The sequence below is a fragment of the Thermobia domestica genome, chromosome 13 (genome assembly GCF_964235325.1).
Source record: "Thermobia domestica chromosome 13, izTheDome1.hap1.1, whole genome shotgun sequence".
Taxonomy (NCBI): Eukaryota; Metazoa; Arthropoda; class Insecta; order Zygentoma; family Lepismatidae; genus Thermobia; species Thermobia domestica.
Genome location: NC_137466.1, coordinates 36774733 through 36791426, shown reverse-complemented (window position 1 = coordinate 36791426; position 16694 = coordinate 36774733). Strand labels below are relative to the sequence as shown.

At 35.7% G+C, this 16694-nt stretch overlaps 1 protein-coding gene across 1 annotated transcript in view; it reads right to left on the bottom strand.

Annotated features, from left to right (window-relative positions):
• LOC145668102 (synaptic vesicle glycoprotein 2C-like) overlaps positions 1-16694 on the bottom strand; it is a 281944-nt gene that overhangs the window by 61072 nt on the left and 204178 nt on the right. The window contains exon 2 of the mRNA XM_081735629.1: positions 10755-10980. Coding sequence (XP_081591755.1) covers positions 10755-10967 — 213 coding nt within the window. The 5' untranslated portion in view covers positions 10968-10980. The remainder of the gene's footprint in view (positions 1-10754; positions 10981-16694) is intronic.

Genomic DNA, 16694 nt, shown 5'->3' with positions numbered 1-16694 from the left:
TTTAGATACTTAGAAAGCGACATTTTTTCTTGCAGCTACCACTTTCTTGGAAGACTAAAGATAAAATCTCAAGGCAGAAATATTTGAAACTGAGCATGAAACTTTTGATAAGTACTAAGTGAAATTCGAAATATTTTTGCCTTGGAACCAGGTTGTAAATCTTTCACAAAGCGGTAGCTCTTCAAAATGAAAAGACACACTAAGAATTGCGTACTCTCAATTAAAATCTAGTATTTTCATAAAGATACACACACACACACAATTAATTATAATGTCAGTGATAGGCTATACGGTGTTCATTGGGCCAAACACTCCAAACAATAAAGATTCATCTTACACTGGAGAAATAGTTATGCTTCTTTTTTCATTATCATTTGACCATGAAACAATTGTCGGAAAGATATACTAACCTTGTATACAAATGTGCGGTGTTGGGATGTATAACTCGTTGAGATATGATACTTTACTTTTTAAATTTTCAATACTTCCGCGTACTACTCCTAAAAATGCAATAAAGAAATAACGTCAATTTAAAAAATATATTCAGTTATAACTCAACAATCTTCACAAAATTTGCAATCGATCAGTGAAACCGGCATCTTTCCAAAGCTTCTAGCTTCCGAGATATCATTGTTAAAAGAATTTGCCACAAACATATAAACTTTTCTTCACCACAAACATATAAACGTAGCATTTTAATATATAGATATTTCAAACTTTTCTTTTTGCTGCAAATTAATGTGTGTGTGCACGCTTTATGGTAGTTTTCGACGTAGCTAATACAGTGTCGCTACTTTCTGTACTTCATTTATATACCCTGGTAATTGTTACAGAATTTTCTTCAATGAAACTAATTCCTTTCAATTCCAGAAATTATTAATTGAATAAGTATTTGAGAACAGGATCCTGAGAAGAATATTCGGACCCAAGAGGAACGAGAATGGGGAATGGCGGAAGCTTCATAACGAGGAACTACATAGTTTATACGGTTTACCCAACATTGTTAGTGTCGTCAAGTCTAGGAGGCTTAGGTGGGCAGGTCATGTAGCTAGAATGGAAGAAAGTAGAAACGCTTTCAAAGTCTTGACTGGTAGACCCATAGGAAAACGACCATTAGGAAGACCTAGGCGCAGATGGGAGGACAATATTAAGATGGATCTCGCAGAAATAGGAATACAAAGTAGAAACTGGATGCAATTAGCTAAGGATAGAAGTCAGTGGAGAGCTTTTGTGAACGCGGCACTGAACCTCCGGGTTCCATAGGCCATAGAGTTAGTTAGTATAGTTTTTTTATTAATTGACAATCGACGTTCCCATTTTAGTATTTCATCATTTTTGCCGAGATGTTTAGGGAAGAATTCCTGCTATACGATTTTCTGGGGGGACATTCTCTCCTAGAAAATTTCTGGGGGGTCGCGTCCCCCTCATCACCCACGGCTGGTACGCCCATGGGAATATTCTGCACAGAAAGTTAAGAAAATCGCACTTGGCCCAGGTTGGTTTATCGAATTTCGTTCCGGTGATAACTTTATGAAGTAAGACCCCGTGGATACCGACCAAGATCTTGTTCGAATAAGTTCTTCAGGAACACCGTAGAACCTGACTCTCGAGAAAAATGTTGTCATTGCAGACGAGCTGGGTATACACCATACCACTGTCGTTTAGGGTTGCCAGACGTCTGGTTTTTGGACATAAAAATTGATGTCCGAACGCGCTTTTGTCCTCCTTTTCGAGTTTGGAGACTAATTAATAAAACAAGTCAACAAAGTTTCAAGGCTGTCAGAATAAAGGTAGAATAAATAAGTTATTAGTACCATGACTTAACAAACCAAATTTCTTCATTTGACTCCCCGCTGTCTGCTGTTAGAAAGCTAAAAATTGATGATCTTAACATGGATGAATTCTATGATGAATATTGTTTACTGAAGGAAATAATTTCGTCTGGAAATCTTCAGGAACTTGTATCTAATGAAGAAAAGTATGCACGAATTTTTAAGGAGTGTTCGTCGTAGCATCTTACATTTTCTATATATCGAATTGTAATGCAGAATGTGAAAGAATATTCTCAAGAATGAAATTACTTTGGACAGATGTTAGAAACAAGGTTAGTGTTGATACTGTAAAGGCTGAAATTCAAAACTGTCTGAATTAGATCAGTGATGATGATTCTGAAACATGTTTGTGTGCCACAATGTATAATAGGTTCTACATTGTGACAAGCCATTGATAGGAACAGCTCAAACGGACAAAGAGTATCATTAGTAAAGCCCGGAATTAATAGCAAAATGCCATAAGTGCCATTATTCCAATTTTCGTGATATTTTCAGGAAAAGTGCAATTTCACCTAGGGGTGTTCGATGAGGCTGAGGACCTATCGAACTTCGGGAGTGGAAATTTATCGAGTTGTCACCGGTTACTCGAAGCCGTTCGAGTATTTGAAATTATCGAAGTTTTGGTATTATCGAGATTTCGAGTATTATCGAAGTTTCGGGTATTATCGACATTTCGAGTATTATCGAAGTTTCGGGTATTATCGACATTTCGAGTATTAAAGAAGTTTCGGGTATTATCAAAAGTAGTGATAGAGAGTTCGGTTCCTTCACCTCTCCAATGATTCCTTCTTGCAGCCAAACTAGTCAAACAACTTTTTTTATATGATAAGTTATTGCAAAGTTGTATTTGTCAAAATCATACGTAAAATTATTTTTCTGCCTGCAATCGGCAAAGTGACTATTAGTAGACTAATGGTGTCTTGGGTTCCAATTCCATTCGGGTAATGCATGTTTTCTCTTCCTCTTTCTCTCTTCTGACAGACTACTTAAACCTTATGTAGATCTGTGGGGAAAAGTTTTTCCTTCACTACATTGCTAAGGAGAGAAGTTTTAAAATGAACACTCTGCATATATGTAATACATATTATATTTAACTATGATAACCTCGAATACATCGTTTCTTTCGAACACTCCGATAATCCCGAACTTTTCTAAATATTCAAGCGACTCGACAAATGCGATCATATTGACATATTTCTGTATTTGCTGCTTTCAAACAATTCGAAACTCTCGAACAGTTCGAGTGTCTCGAAGTTGTCTAATGTTTTTTACATTTCGAGTACCTCAAACACCTCGAGAGTCCCGAACACTTCGAGAGTCCCGAACATTTCGGGAGTCTCGAACATTTCGGGATTCTCGATCATCTCGAGAGTCTCGAACATTTCGGGAGTCTTGATCATTTCGAGAGTCTCGAACATTTCGAGAGTCTCAAATATTTCGGGAGTCTCGAAAGTTCGATAAAATTGAAATTCTTTATCGATGAAACGGTTTTGAAATTTTATCGAATTGTTATCGATTACGCGATTATCGGAACAGCCCTAATTTCACCAAGGATCTTATAAAATAGAGGATCTGCCCTTACAACAAAATCTTGAAGCCATACGTCACAGTTTCGCCACCCCTACTCTGCCCACTCCGCCCAATAGGATCGCAATGTTTTGAGCCAACAACCATGGCAGAAACGAAAGTAGCCAATCAGACTATGGCGGAAACGAGAGTAGCCAATCAGACGTGCCGATGCTCGGTTGTTTTTTAGCTTCATCGATTTAATTGGATGGCGATACACATGGGCAGATCCTCTATTTACAATATCCTTCAATTTCACAATTTAGAAGCAATTTGTTGCCATTGTCACAGGTTTTCTCTTCCACTACTCTTTATTTACTCATGAATGACAGCATATCACAGATCTGAGTCGCTCTTATCTGGCCAAGCGATCTCGGTGTCTAATAATAACTGGTCTATTCCCGTTGGAATATGACAAGTGGAGGGGCGGGGATGCTAGTGCGTATTCAGTTCTTGGAATTTTGAAGCAGTGTTCGGTTCTTGGAATGACAAACGAAGATGCTTACTTTCAAGAAGTAGCCAGGTGGGCAGTTATTGTGAATCTTAGGCGTGCGTGATACAAAACTGGTATTTATGTGCGTTTCAGTATTTCAAGATGCCGAAAGTTGGTCTTTCTAGGCAACAGAAGTTGGAAAAATTTGTGAGTGAGTTCGGGCGTACTGTGTTTTCAACAGACAGTTCTGTACTGTTTTGTAACGGTTTTCACTGAAAAGCGTTATTTTATAACACACCATATAAGCATATATGAGAGTAGGGATAGACCGTGTAGCCTAAATGTTGAAGTGGAAAATGAAGTAGGCGAGGATGATAAAGGATTTAGTATTCTTCGGGATGAGTTTGAAAAGGCTATATCCGAGATTAGGAATGGAAAGGTAACAGGAATAGATAACATACCAATTGAATTCATTAAAAATATAGGAGACAAGGGAAAGAAAGAATTGTGGCGACTATGCAATGAAATATATGAAACAGGAGAATGGCCAAGAGACTTTCTGAAAACGATCATGATACCGATGGCTAAGAAATCGAACCCAAAGAGATGTGAGGATTATAGAACTATTAGTCTCATATCTCATACAGCTAAAATTCTGCTCCGAATACTGAACAGAAGGTTATATGGAAGAACAAATAAAGATGTTGAGGAGGAGCAGTTCGGGTTCAGAAGAGGCAAGGGCACAAGAGATGCTATTGGATTATTAAGGGTGATCGGTGAAAGATTTATAGAAAAAGGGAAAGAGGTGTATGTTGTATTTATTGATCTAGAAAAGGCTTTTGACCGCGTGAATTGGGAATTGTTGTTGAGAGTTCTAACAAAGATAGGATTGGAATGGAAAGATAGAAGACTCATAAGAAACTTATACATGAACCAACAAGTAAGTGTTAGGATAGGGGAAGAACTGACGGAAGAGAGTGCAATTGGAAGGGGAGTTCGACAAGGATGCTGCCTCTCGCCAACACTATTTAATGTCTATCTAGAAGAGATAGTGAAAAAGAGCCTACATGATGATGATGGCATTTCGGTAGGAGGTAGAATGATTAGATGCATAAGATTTGCAGACGATATGGCCCTTGTTGCAGAATCTGAAAAGAAAATCAATAAAATGTTAGAAAAAATGAGAAGGGGCTTTGAAGAATATGGGATGAAAATAAATGTTAGAAAGACAAAAGCCATGGTGATTGGAACGAAGGGGTCTGTGTCAAATATAAAAGTAGGAGGGGAGAAAATAGAACAAGTGAATAGTTTTCGATACCTGGGTAGTGTTCTTAGTAATGACATGAAATGCGAACGTGAAATAAAAGCAAGGATAGGAATGGCGAAAGAAGCCTTTAAAAGAAAGAAAAGTCTGTTTTGTGGGACCTTGAACAAAGAGTTGAGAAAAAGACTCATAAAATGCTTCGTGTGGAGTGTTGTGCTGTATGGGGCGGAAACGTGGACATTGCGTAAGGGTGACGAAAATCGACTGGAAGCCTTCGAAATGTGGGTGTGGAGAAGAATGGAAAGAGTTAGTTTGGTCGAGCGGGAAACGAATGAGAGAGTGTTAGAAATGGTGGGTGAGAAAAGAACACTTTTAGATATTATTAGGAAGAGGAAGAGAAACTGGTTGGGACATTGCCTAAGAAGAGGTTGTATCATGAGGGACGTCCTAGAGGGTATGGTGGCGGGAAAGAGAGGGAGGGGGCGAAGGAGACTACAATTAATGGATGATATTAAAACAGAAAGATCATACGCGAAGACGAAAAGGTTAGCGGAGGACCGTGGAGCATGGAAGCTTCTCAGCTGCGGCAAGTGACCTGCCAATAAAGGCAGAATACCTATGATGATGATATAAGCACTGCAAATCACAATTATGCAAGGACACGCAAATCAGCTGATGAAAAGGTTCAAAATCTTGGAACAGTCACGAATCCGTCTTCGCGTACTAAGAGTTTTGCGAATGATCTGTGTGAAGCTCTAATTAACGCGGACATTCCTTTATGAAGTTAGAAAATGTTTCCTTTAGAAACTTTCTCGAGAAATACACAAAACAAAAAGTTCCAAGTGGATCATCTTTGAGAAACCCTTACGTTGATAACTCATACAGCAGAACTATTGACGATATCCGTAAAAGTGTTGCTGACAAAAATATGTGGATTTCAATTGTTGAAACTTGCGATATTCTAGAACGTTCCATTGCCAACGTTGTAATTGGAACTTTGGGAGGGGAAGAAGGCACACAAACATTTTTGATTGCATCAGAAGTTCTGGAAAAGGTAAATGGCACGGCAATTGCACAGGTTTTTTTTTTTTTTTTTTTTTTTTTTTTTTTTTACAAAATCGCTGAGTATTCTGCAGCCAGAATGTGTAAAATACGATAAGGTCCTTTTTTTCGTCACAGACAAAGCTGCATACATGAAAAGTGCAGCTGCATGTCACCTGTCTGACACACGCGCTACATAGAATTGCAGAGGAAGTTCGTTCTCATTTTCCTGACTTGACCTTCTTGTGTCAAATGTGAAAAAAGTATTTCTGAAAGCTCCCTCGCGAACAAGTGTGTTTCGTGAATTAGCCCCTGAACTTCCGCTTCCACCACAGCCTATCTTAACGAGATGGGGTACATGGATTACAGCCACAGCCTTCTATATATGTACTATATATGCAGCCTTCTAGGAACATATAAAAGGCTATGATTACAGCTGTTCTCTGAACAGTTGTTAATGCTAACAACTTTGAACCCTTCAAAAGAATCATTGATACTTTTGATGAGGATGATGCGTCTTCAATTAAGGTTGCTCAAAGTTTACTTAAGAAGAATTCCTTGAAAAACGACTTAGTCTTCATTGCAAAGTTACCAGATGCTATTGCCAAGCTTGAAAAAAAAAAGAAAGAAAGAAAAGAAAAGAAAGAAAGAAAGAACAGACTCTCGCTAGTTCTCTGAAAATCTTCAATGATACTCTCAACGATCTGAGTGTTGTACCTGGTGACAAGGGCGAGTACATTCGGCGTAAGTGTGATCATGTTGTAAGTGCTAATCCAGATTTGGGAAAATTGAAGGACATCGCTAATGTTGTGGAAAGTGATGCTGATACAACTGTTGACAGTGACATGGATCCTTCCCAAATTACATGTTTCAAGTATGCTCCAATGACATTTCTAGATATAGAAAGATCATTTTCACATCTAAAGCGAACTCTTTCTGATAGGAGACAAAGTCTTTCCTTTGAAAATCTTAAAAAGATGTAAAGAATTTCAGAGAATAAAAATATGAAAAACCTTTCGTAAGTGAAAATAAACTGCTAGTTTAGTGTAAAATGACTTCACTTTAGTATTTCTTGTGCTTTGAATGTTTGTGCTAATGTAACCGCGTGTGAATAAAATGTGGTACCGGTACTGTTTTCAAGTTATTGTTTCATTGTCGCTACTGAAGAATGGCGAATGAATTGTTAGATGTCGTCCTTTCACGGGTTGCGCAAGTTTCCAGAATTTTAAGTGCAAAATGAAACATTTTATTCGATTAGTAAACGAATTATAGCTTATTATAGCTTTTACATATTTTAGTATCTATTTTTCCCCCAAAGTTCGTCATTGCTTGTTTATTTTATTTTGCCATTTTCCCTGCCATTTTTGGGTGTTTATTTTGCAATTTTGCCAGCTATTTTCGGGCTTTCATTTCGCCATTAATTCCGGGCTTTAATCATTAGTATTGCTGCCTGCTAGTGTCATCATTATTTTGTAGTTGTACTTTTGTACTTTTTGTATTAGCTTACTTTAATAATGTATTAATTTCTATATTGTTTTCTTTTTCTTTAATATGTTTTGTTTGATATAACCTGGAAGCAAACTTAAGTTTAGGTAAAAGCAATTGTTTTAGTGATTTTTTTAAAAAAGTCAAAGTGTCCTCCTTCCTGATTTTACAAATCTAATTGCATGACCTGAGGACAATTTTCCGCCCCCTAGAGCGTGGCGCCCGCCGCCGCCGCCAAAATTTTGTACCCGGGTACCTAGGACCACCCCCTGGTAGGGGTACCTTGGCCCACCCTCTAATATTTGGCAGGGGTGCATAGGACCACCCCCTTAAATTTTGGAAATTTGCCAAATCTAAAGTTGGGTGTGGTAGCCTAGGACCATAGTACGTTCCTCTATCAGTATTGGGGTCCATCTTGTTCCGTTTTATGGGTAAAAAATTGCCAAAAAATCAAATTTCGGATGTTTTTGACCTTAATTTATCCCCTTTGATGAGGTCTTATTACCTTATATAGTTATATGGGAGTGGACAGGGGCAATTTCCTTTCATAAGACATGGGTACATTAATGCACCCCTTTAAAAATTTGGGAGGGGTACCATGACCCACCCCCTTAAATTTTGGAAATTGCTAAATTTAAACATTTGATAGAACCCTAATATATATCACTATAAATTTGGGTGGTCCACTTCGTTCCCTTTCATGGGTAAAAAATTGCCAAAATATAAACGTACGGTAAGCAATACGTTGTACCACGTGTTCGGTTTTTGGAGCAATTTATCCCCTTGGATGAGGTCCTGTTACCTTATATGGTTATATGATTTTGTACAGGGGTTCATTTTCTTACATAAGACATAGGTACATTGATGCACCCTTCTTAAAATTTGGGAAGTGTACCTTGGCTCACCTCTTAAATTTTGGAAATTGTCCAATTTAAGCATTTGGGATAATAGTGTAGGACCTCAATATGTATCACTATAAATTTGGATGGTTCACCTTGTTCTCTTTCATGGGTAAAAGGTTGCCAAAAATTCAAGTTTCGGAAGTTATTGACCTCCTTTGATGAGGTTTTATTACCTTATATTTTTGGATATTGCCCAATTTAAACATTTAATACAGTACTATAAAACCCTAATGTGTATCGCCATAAATTTGGGTGGTCCATTGCTTTCCTTTCATGAATATAAAATTTGACAAAAATTTAACTTTCGGAGGTTATTGACCCAATTTATTCTCTTTATATGAACATAGGATTGTGTTCAGGGGTCTATTTTCTTTTATAAGGCATAAGTACATTGATGCTTTCATCTTAAAATTTGGCAGAGGTACATTGTCCCCACCCCTTAAAGTTTAGAAATTGCCCAATTTGGTATAATAGTGCAGGGCCCTAACAAATATCATTATAAATTTCGTTCCCTTTCATGGGTAAAAATTGTCAAAAAAATATAAATTTTGGAAGTAATTGAACCTCTTTGATAAGGATGGATATGTACAGGGGTCATTTCCCTTATACTTTGATGTTCTCTTTTAAAGTTTGTTTGATGTACATAGGACCATTCCTTAAATAATAAAATTCGATAAACATTCTCTAGAACCATTTGTAAATGTTGGTCTCCCTCTTATGGCCAAATATTCAAATTTCGAAGGTTATTGATCTATTTTATCTTCTTTGATACGGTTTTATTACTTTTTTCATAAGACGCAGGTATATTTGTGCACCAATCTTAAATTTTGGAAGGGGTACATTTCTTATTGCCAAATCAATAATTGGTAATTGTTCTTAGAATTGGGTGGTATCCCATTCTTAGGGTAAATCATTGCCCAATGTTAGTATGATCACGTGGTCACTTATTGACCTATAATGGGATTATGGGTCCAGGACATTGGTACATTGATAGTTACTCTTAAACTTTGGGAGGATCACTTTGCTTAAATTTGAGAATTGTCAAAATGAAATTACATAATTGGTCTTGAATATTCCAGCCTATGGGCCAAAATATAAACGTAAGCAATAAGTTGTACCACGTGATTGACCTTGATGAAGTATGTGTATATGGTAGTGTACAGGGATTCATTTCCTTTTCAAAATCTGTTGTGGTACTTCTTAATTTGGGAGTTATCAAATAACACACTTCTAGACAAAAGTTGGTTCTGCTAAGGTAAACAATTGACAGAAGTTATTGACCTCATTGAACATATATGGTTAATTCTAAGACTTAGGTATATCGAGAAAGGTATATAGGACCATTCTTTAAATTTGGGAATTGTGATAACCAATATTTTAGCATGAAGCGCGAAGTTTGAATGTTCAATACCTGATTAATATGAAACAATACTTTGAACTTTAGTCACAGTTCATAGTCTGAGATCATTGGTGGTGGTTGATTTTACCTTGAGTTTTCAGAAATCTGATTTATCGATTACTCTTTAAAAATCTTGGTTTGAACATTTTTCGTTCAACATTTTGCACTCACTAATAAATATGATCAAAACCGTTTATTTGTTAAGCGAATAGCTAAAAACCGGATAAAGTTTGGCGGTTAACCGTGAAATTTGTGTTTGAAAATTTTTTTGATTCAAAATTTTGTTTGAATTTTTTCCTTTGAAATTTTTGTTTGAAAAATTTTGTTTGAATTTTTTTGTTTCAAAATTGTTTGACATTTTTGTTTGAAAAATTTTGTTTGAAAATTTTTTCGTTCAGTATTTTTATAGTTCATATATCATTTAAATTAGAGATGGAATGGAGGGTATAAAGATGAGTATACACAATATTCCTTTAAAACGGTTAAGCGAATAGCTATTATTAGTTCTGAATTATTGGGAAAAGGACAAAGTAGTTCTCAATTCTGAGTCCTTGGGAAACGGACAAATTCTTCATAATTCTGAGTTATTGGAAAACGGACAAAGAACTTTTCAATTCTGAGTTATTAGGAAAGGGACAAAGTATTTCTCAACTCTGACATTCATTCATGTACATATTCCCCGAAATATTCATATAGTATTGTCGAATCATATCATTTCATATAGTAATATGGTTTCATTACATATAGTATAGTAACAATGAAAATACTTATTTCATTTCTACTTATTAAATAATATATTAATCTACTTATATACCATTCACAATGTACTTACCTGATGAATGGCGTCCTCATGGAACTGCGAGAGGACGGAAATATCCGAGTCTACGTAGTCAACTTCGTCTACCCCTTCTTCATCACCACGTCCGATACCCTCATCGCCAGGACGTCCTAACATTGCGCCACCCTCCTCCGTGTATGACATGGCAGTCGGACCCTCACGGCGAACCAGGGAGTCCGACTCCGACACCTCGCCGTGACCCAGCATGCCCAACGCTCATCTACAATATAGAAAGATATAGGTAATTAAATAACCATTCTTTTACTAGAGCTTCATTTTTTATTGTTTCTACATGTTTTACGAATTAAATGTGCAGTGTTTAGAAGGCGTTGAAATGTGTTTATCGTTTAAGAGACCATTTCACGAGCGTTCAGTATTGTTGATCATAATGGATCATCCACTTAGTTTAATGAATCTATAAAATTTTAAAGAACTCAGTAATTAAACTATCGTGAAGGTATGTAACATTTGTCGATGAAACTGGTTGAAAAGTGAAGAGTAGAGAGTTTTCGTTGTGCAGCAAGTTTGCTCCTCCCCCCCCCCAAAAAAAAGTTTTTGCGTAATGTATTGTAGTTCTAATACCTGTACATCACCATGTTATTTCTTCTAGCCATTAAAAAATAGACATGGCACGTTGCATTAAAGGTAGTGAATAATCCTTTAAAAAAAGAGAGAAAGAGAGAGAGAGATTCTCAAAACGTACGAGTTTACATGAGATTCTCCTTGTATATCCTTCCAATTGCTTTGGCCATGTTTTTCGGCTTCCGAAAAGATGTATTTTCTTACATATATATTTCACTTTACTTCACTAACCGTAGCACTTGAAGAAGAAAATACATCTTTCTACGTTGTATTTCTAATAGTATTCCTACGTTGCGAGAAGGTTTTTTTTTTTTGTCTTTTTTTTTTACTTCTTCCTGAAGTAGAAGTATGGAAGTTTTAAACAATTCCATAGACATTCCCATCGAATATCCACCGTTTTTTTAAATGATTTTTATCAACATTTCCACAAAATTCTCTTTATATTAGCTACATCTTACGTTGAGAATTCCTTGTCTACAATAAAAGGGAGAAGTCCCTGAGGACAAATGAGATGGGAGAAAAAGAACCATCCTTAACCATATTGTCAATTTACTGAGATGCGGATGTGAGTTGCAATCGAGTTGTGGACTCATGAAAACACAAAAACAATAACAACACAATAACGTTTGCTTTCGTAATAATAGACTTAAAAGGTTTTTACTATGCTTCGTATAACTTGTCTTCATTCTTGTAACTTAATAACAAGCAATACAACAGACAATTTTATAAAGTTAGGCAGATAATAGCCACAAACTGGTATTAGATTGTTATTCTCAAGAAATTTCATATTGTGAAGTTAGGATTATTATGCTACACGATTAAGAAGCATGACTTCAAACCTAGTTTTCTGGTCAATATGAAAATACCTGCGAGCAACTCTAGTTGGTTCTTTGAATTTCATTGCTCGTTCATTCTCGAACGTTCTCGTTCATTACTAATGTTCGGTACAAACTCGTTCATTCTAAATTATTATTATTATTATTATTATTATTATTATTATTATTATTATTATTATTATTATTATTATTATTATTATTATTTCAATAATTCACTAAAATTTCGAAACACAGTGGGAAGCTTAAGGGAGTCCCTTTACTTTTCAGTAATTACAATAATTTAAGTAAATACTTCAATTTTATTTGTTCTTTTTGTCTTTGCATCTTTGTTCTCTGTTTTCTACAGCTTTATTTTTTAATAAAAACGAATAAAAATAATGCTAATTTGAAAATTATTATGCAAATAACCTTTATTAGTTGTACAGGTCTACGTACTTTCATAGAAAGTAACAAAAAGTGTACTACCTGACACTTATAATAACTATCCTTTCAATATCCGTTATTACTTTAGCATTACTTCTAGCTTCAAGTAACCTAATCTTTGGTCTTTCTAAATGTAAATAAACAAAAGTATTTGTATACTTCCACACAGGCCGGTAGCCAATCCAAAAATGTAGGGGGGCCCGTCTGAAGTTAGTGGGGGCCCGATCCAAAAATATTATAGTTCATCACCATATTATAGTTCATTTGCAAGCCTATCGTAAAAATTTTAGAGGGACCCGCAAAAATTTAGGGGGCCGGCCCCCCTAGACCCCTGGATACGGGCCTGCTTCCACAGTTCAAACGCCTGATTGGTTACTAACATAAAACTTCCATATGCTTCTAGAGGAGGCGGGAGATACATACTATTCAACAAGAATGGCTTACTTAGAAAATATGCGGCAGAAAATTGGCAGTGCTTTGTAAAAATTATTTTTTCTTCATTTTTTCTGAGCAGCTAATAATTAAATTCATCGAAACATTTAACAAAGCTGTCTTTCACTAGTTTTCGTGTTACTATAGCACTCGCAGAATCAAAAGGCAACCATTCTTCCTCAATTAAAACAGAACACAGTTGAGAAATTTGCAAATAATACCTTTACAGGTATTTCATTAAGTGTACTTCATCATAGTATTATTATGTAATTCGTATCTTGTTATTGCCTCTCATCACAGTGCTTTAGTTTCAAATCGTTGTTTAATCGTAAAATTATAGATCTATTGATGGCATATGTTGACTAAAAATATACGTGTGAATAACTCAGTAGCAAATCAGCTGTTTAGAGACACGTAGTTTTGTTTATGGCTGTTTACAAGCAGCGGCGCAAAACTGTCTTCAACACTGGGTGGGACGGATAAGACCGTTCACACACACACACACAAACACTATATACATACATATATATATACATACATACATATATAAATGGCCCGCAATGTTCAAAATATTTATGAAGTTCAGAAACAATGCTGTGGAGGATCAGGGAGCAGAGTTGTCTTCAACATTGGGATGCGGGCAGAATTGAAGCTATTCTGGGGGACATCAATTTCATCTCACTTTTCCTTCTGACAATCGGACACAAATCATCACATTTCTCCCCACACAAAACACATTTCAAATCAGATTATTGGGGGGGGGACAGTCCCCCAAGTTCCAAGATTGGAGGGAACATGTCCTCATCCCCCCGGAATTTGCGCCAGTGTTTACAAGTAAGGCGGAATAGATAACAGGATCTTGAAACTCCCTTCCTCCAAAAATGTTGGTTACGTTGATTCCTAATAGTATTTATCTAAGTGTAGTGTTTTCACAGAGAACTATTTGCCATTCATATCAAACTCCCAAGGCTGCATCAATAAACACAGTGATATTCTTCATAACATTGTCACTCAATATTAGTAAAAACCGAAAAAAATTAACCACTAACTGGCGTCGGTTACTGCAATTACAAGACTACACGAAGAAACCATTTCCCATAGTTTGTTGGCGTGTGATGATCTACGCAGCCCATTGCTAGATAGAATTCAGTTAGTTGTCAGCTGCTATACAGTTTAAAAATAAGTTAATGAGCGAAATATTTTTAATTGCTATACGTCCTTGTTTACCCATACAGAAGGTAAGGGTAGACTATGATTACGGTACAGAACGGATAAGGGAAAAAACAGAATAGGTGGCTGATTTTGGGTATCTACTGTAGTATTGTTAATGAAGGTATGAAAGTGAACCTGAAATAAAAGTAAGTGTAGGAATAGCGAAAGAAGTCTTTGAGAGGAGGAAAAAAGTTTATTTTCTAGGTCGATAAACAAAGAGTTAACGTCTTTGTCTGAAGTATTGTAGTGGAGTAGAAAGTAGGTAAAAGTGGCTAGAAGCTTTCGATGTAGAGAAGAATATTGAGAGTATTAGGTCGATCAAACGGAAAACCAACTAGGGGGAATTGTTAGAAACAGAGAATGAACAATATTATATTTAATTAAAAAGAGGAAAATAAATTATTTACGACATCGAGTTTCAGAGGAAATTCTATTCTACGAAGAGATGATACACACCATGCTGGAAGGAAAATTAATGAGAAGCAGGAAAACAATTGATGGATGATATTAAAGTAAATTAACCCCTATGACAATTTATGGTGCCAATAATGGCAGAATATTGACGATAACGGTAATGATTAGTAGTACATTAGTAGCCAAATCAAGATGTTAAGAGAGAAGGTAGGTAATATGGGTTTTGGTTATTTTTCCTTTATCTGCAGCTTTTGTCTACGCAAAATTTCACCTCCGATGAGATGTACAAGTACTAGATAACAGGATTAAAGGCCAATGTTTAGCACACAGGGTTCAAAAGTACGTAAAAATACAAAATTTACGGGAAAATTGGAAGATGCAAGTACTTAGTCCTAACATAACCGAACCAACTCTAACCTAACCTAACCTAAACTGAACTAACTTAAACTAATCTGAAGTAACCTAAACTAACCTAATATTAATAGAAATAAGCGAAATTATATTATTTTTTTCGAAAATTATGCCGGACCTCTACACTAATATAATCTAACATAAAGTAGCCTAACCTAACCGAAACTAACCTAATCTAACCTAAACTAACCTAACCTAACCTAAAGTGAACAGAAACTACCGAAATTGTGATTTTTTTAATAGAAGAAATAGCTTTTAACAAAAGAGAGACTGACCAAAGCTTAAAACCCACTTTATTTTAAATTATAATTTGTAACTGTTTCGGATATCTAGCATATCCTTCTTCAGATACAGAAAAGACATGAATAGTCTTACTAAGAAATAGCTGGATCCCTTCTGCTAAACATCGTCCGTATTAATTTTTTCCTTCAGATGTTCTACTTCTTGGATCAAAATTTTCTCTGCAAAAAGCTGATATGGCGAAAACAATAATTAAGCGACAGTACGCCAGTGGTAAGCTCGTAAATTATGACGTAACCCAGATAATACTAATGCTGGCCAGTCATATTAAAGGTAATTGTGCTTGAGAAGCATATTTCAATAGAATTTGAGTATAAATTATGCGATTGCTGAATAAAGCGTTAAGTAATTTGTAGAATGCCAGCGAGAAACAAAACAGACAGAAGACAAAGTACAGCTAAAATGCCCGACTCCCGAACGAAAACAGGCATGCTACATCCTTGTATATAACTATTTTATTACTTGAAGTTATCAGTTTTAAAATCAAATCGTATCTTGTATAATTTATACTGCATTATTTTTCAGAATTAATCGAAATTATGGGTTAAAAATGTGCATAGGTTTATGTGAGCAGGATTTCCGTGGAAGACAGTCTTTGATTGGATGTATCCGAAATTCATGAAGTTGGTTTAGTTTCGCATTCTGGAACCAAAATTATTCTACTGTGAGCATTGTTTCAGTTCAATCATATTCTATAATTCTTAATTAAAAAAGAATGAGAAACGAAAGAAACTTAACACAGAAAGAGATTATTATCTCAAATATTTGCTCGAGCACAGAATGTTCTTGTGTTCTGTTCACCGTGTGAAGAAAGAATGCCGGAGACATTTATCAACGCCATGTCAGCAGCGTCTGTAGCTTGAGTGACAGTTAATTACGAGAAGCCTCGCTGTTAACTCATAGCAATTAAACAGCCTTCCAACGGATTTTCTTTTTTATCTTGTGTTCAGTATCTCGGACAAAATTGCAGTATTGTCCATCTTCAAAGACAAAGATGTCACGTCATAAGCACTCTATTACCTGGGATTACGTTTTTCAACTTTCAACTTAATTCAGTAAATCAGAGGAAGATTAGAAAATCAGTTATTTTGTGACTTTTTTTTTTTTTTTTTTTGTCACACTATTATTTAGCGTCTGCAATTTAATCTTCCAATAAATACTAAGTATTGGGGAGCTTTGCTCTCAGTTTTTATTCAATTTTTACTATTTAAATTTCAATATTTTTGACAATTTTGTTATTTATTACAATTTTAATATACTGCTCTTCAATTTCAATATGTTCATGCGCCGCTTATCCTTCCTTATTACATTAACAGTGTAAAAA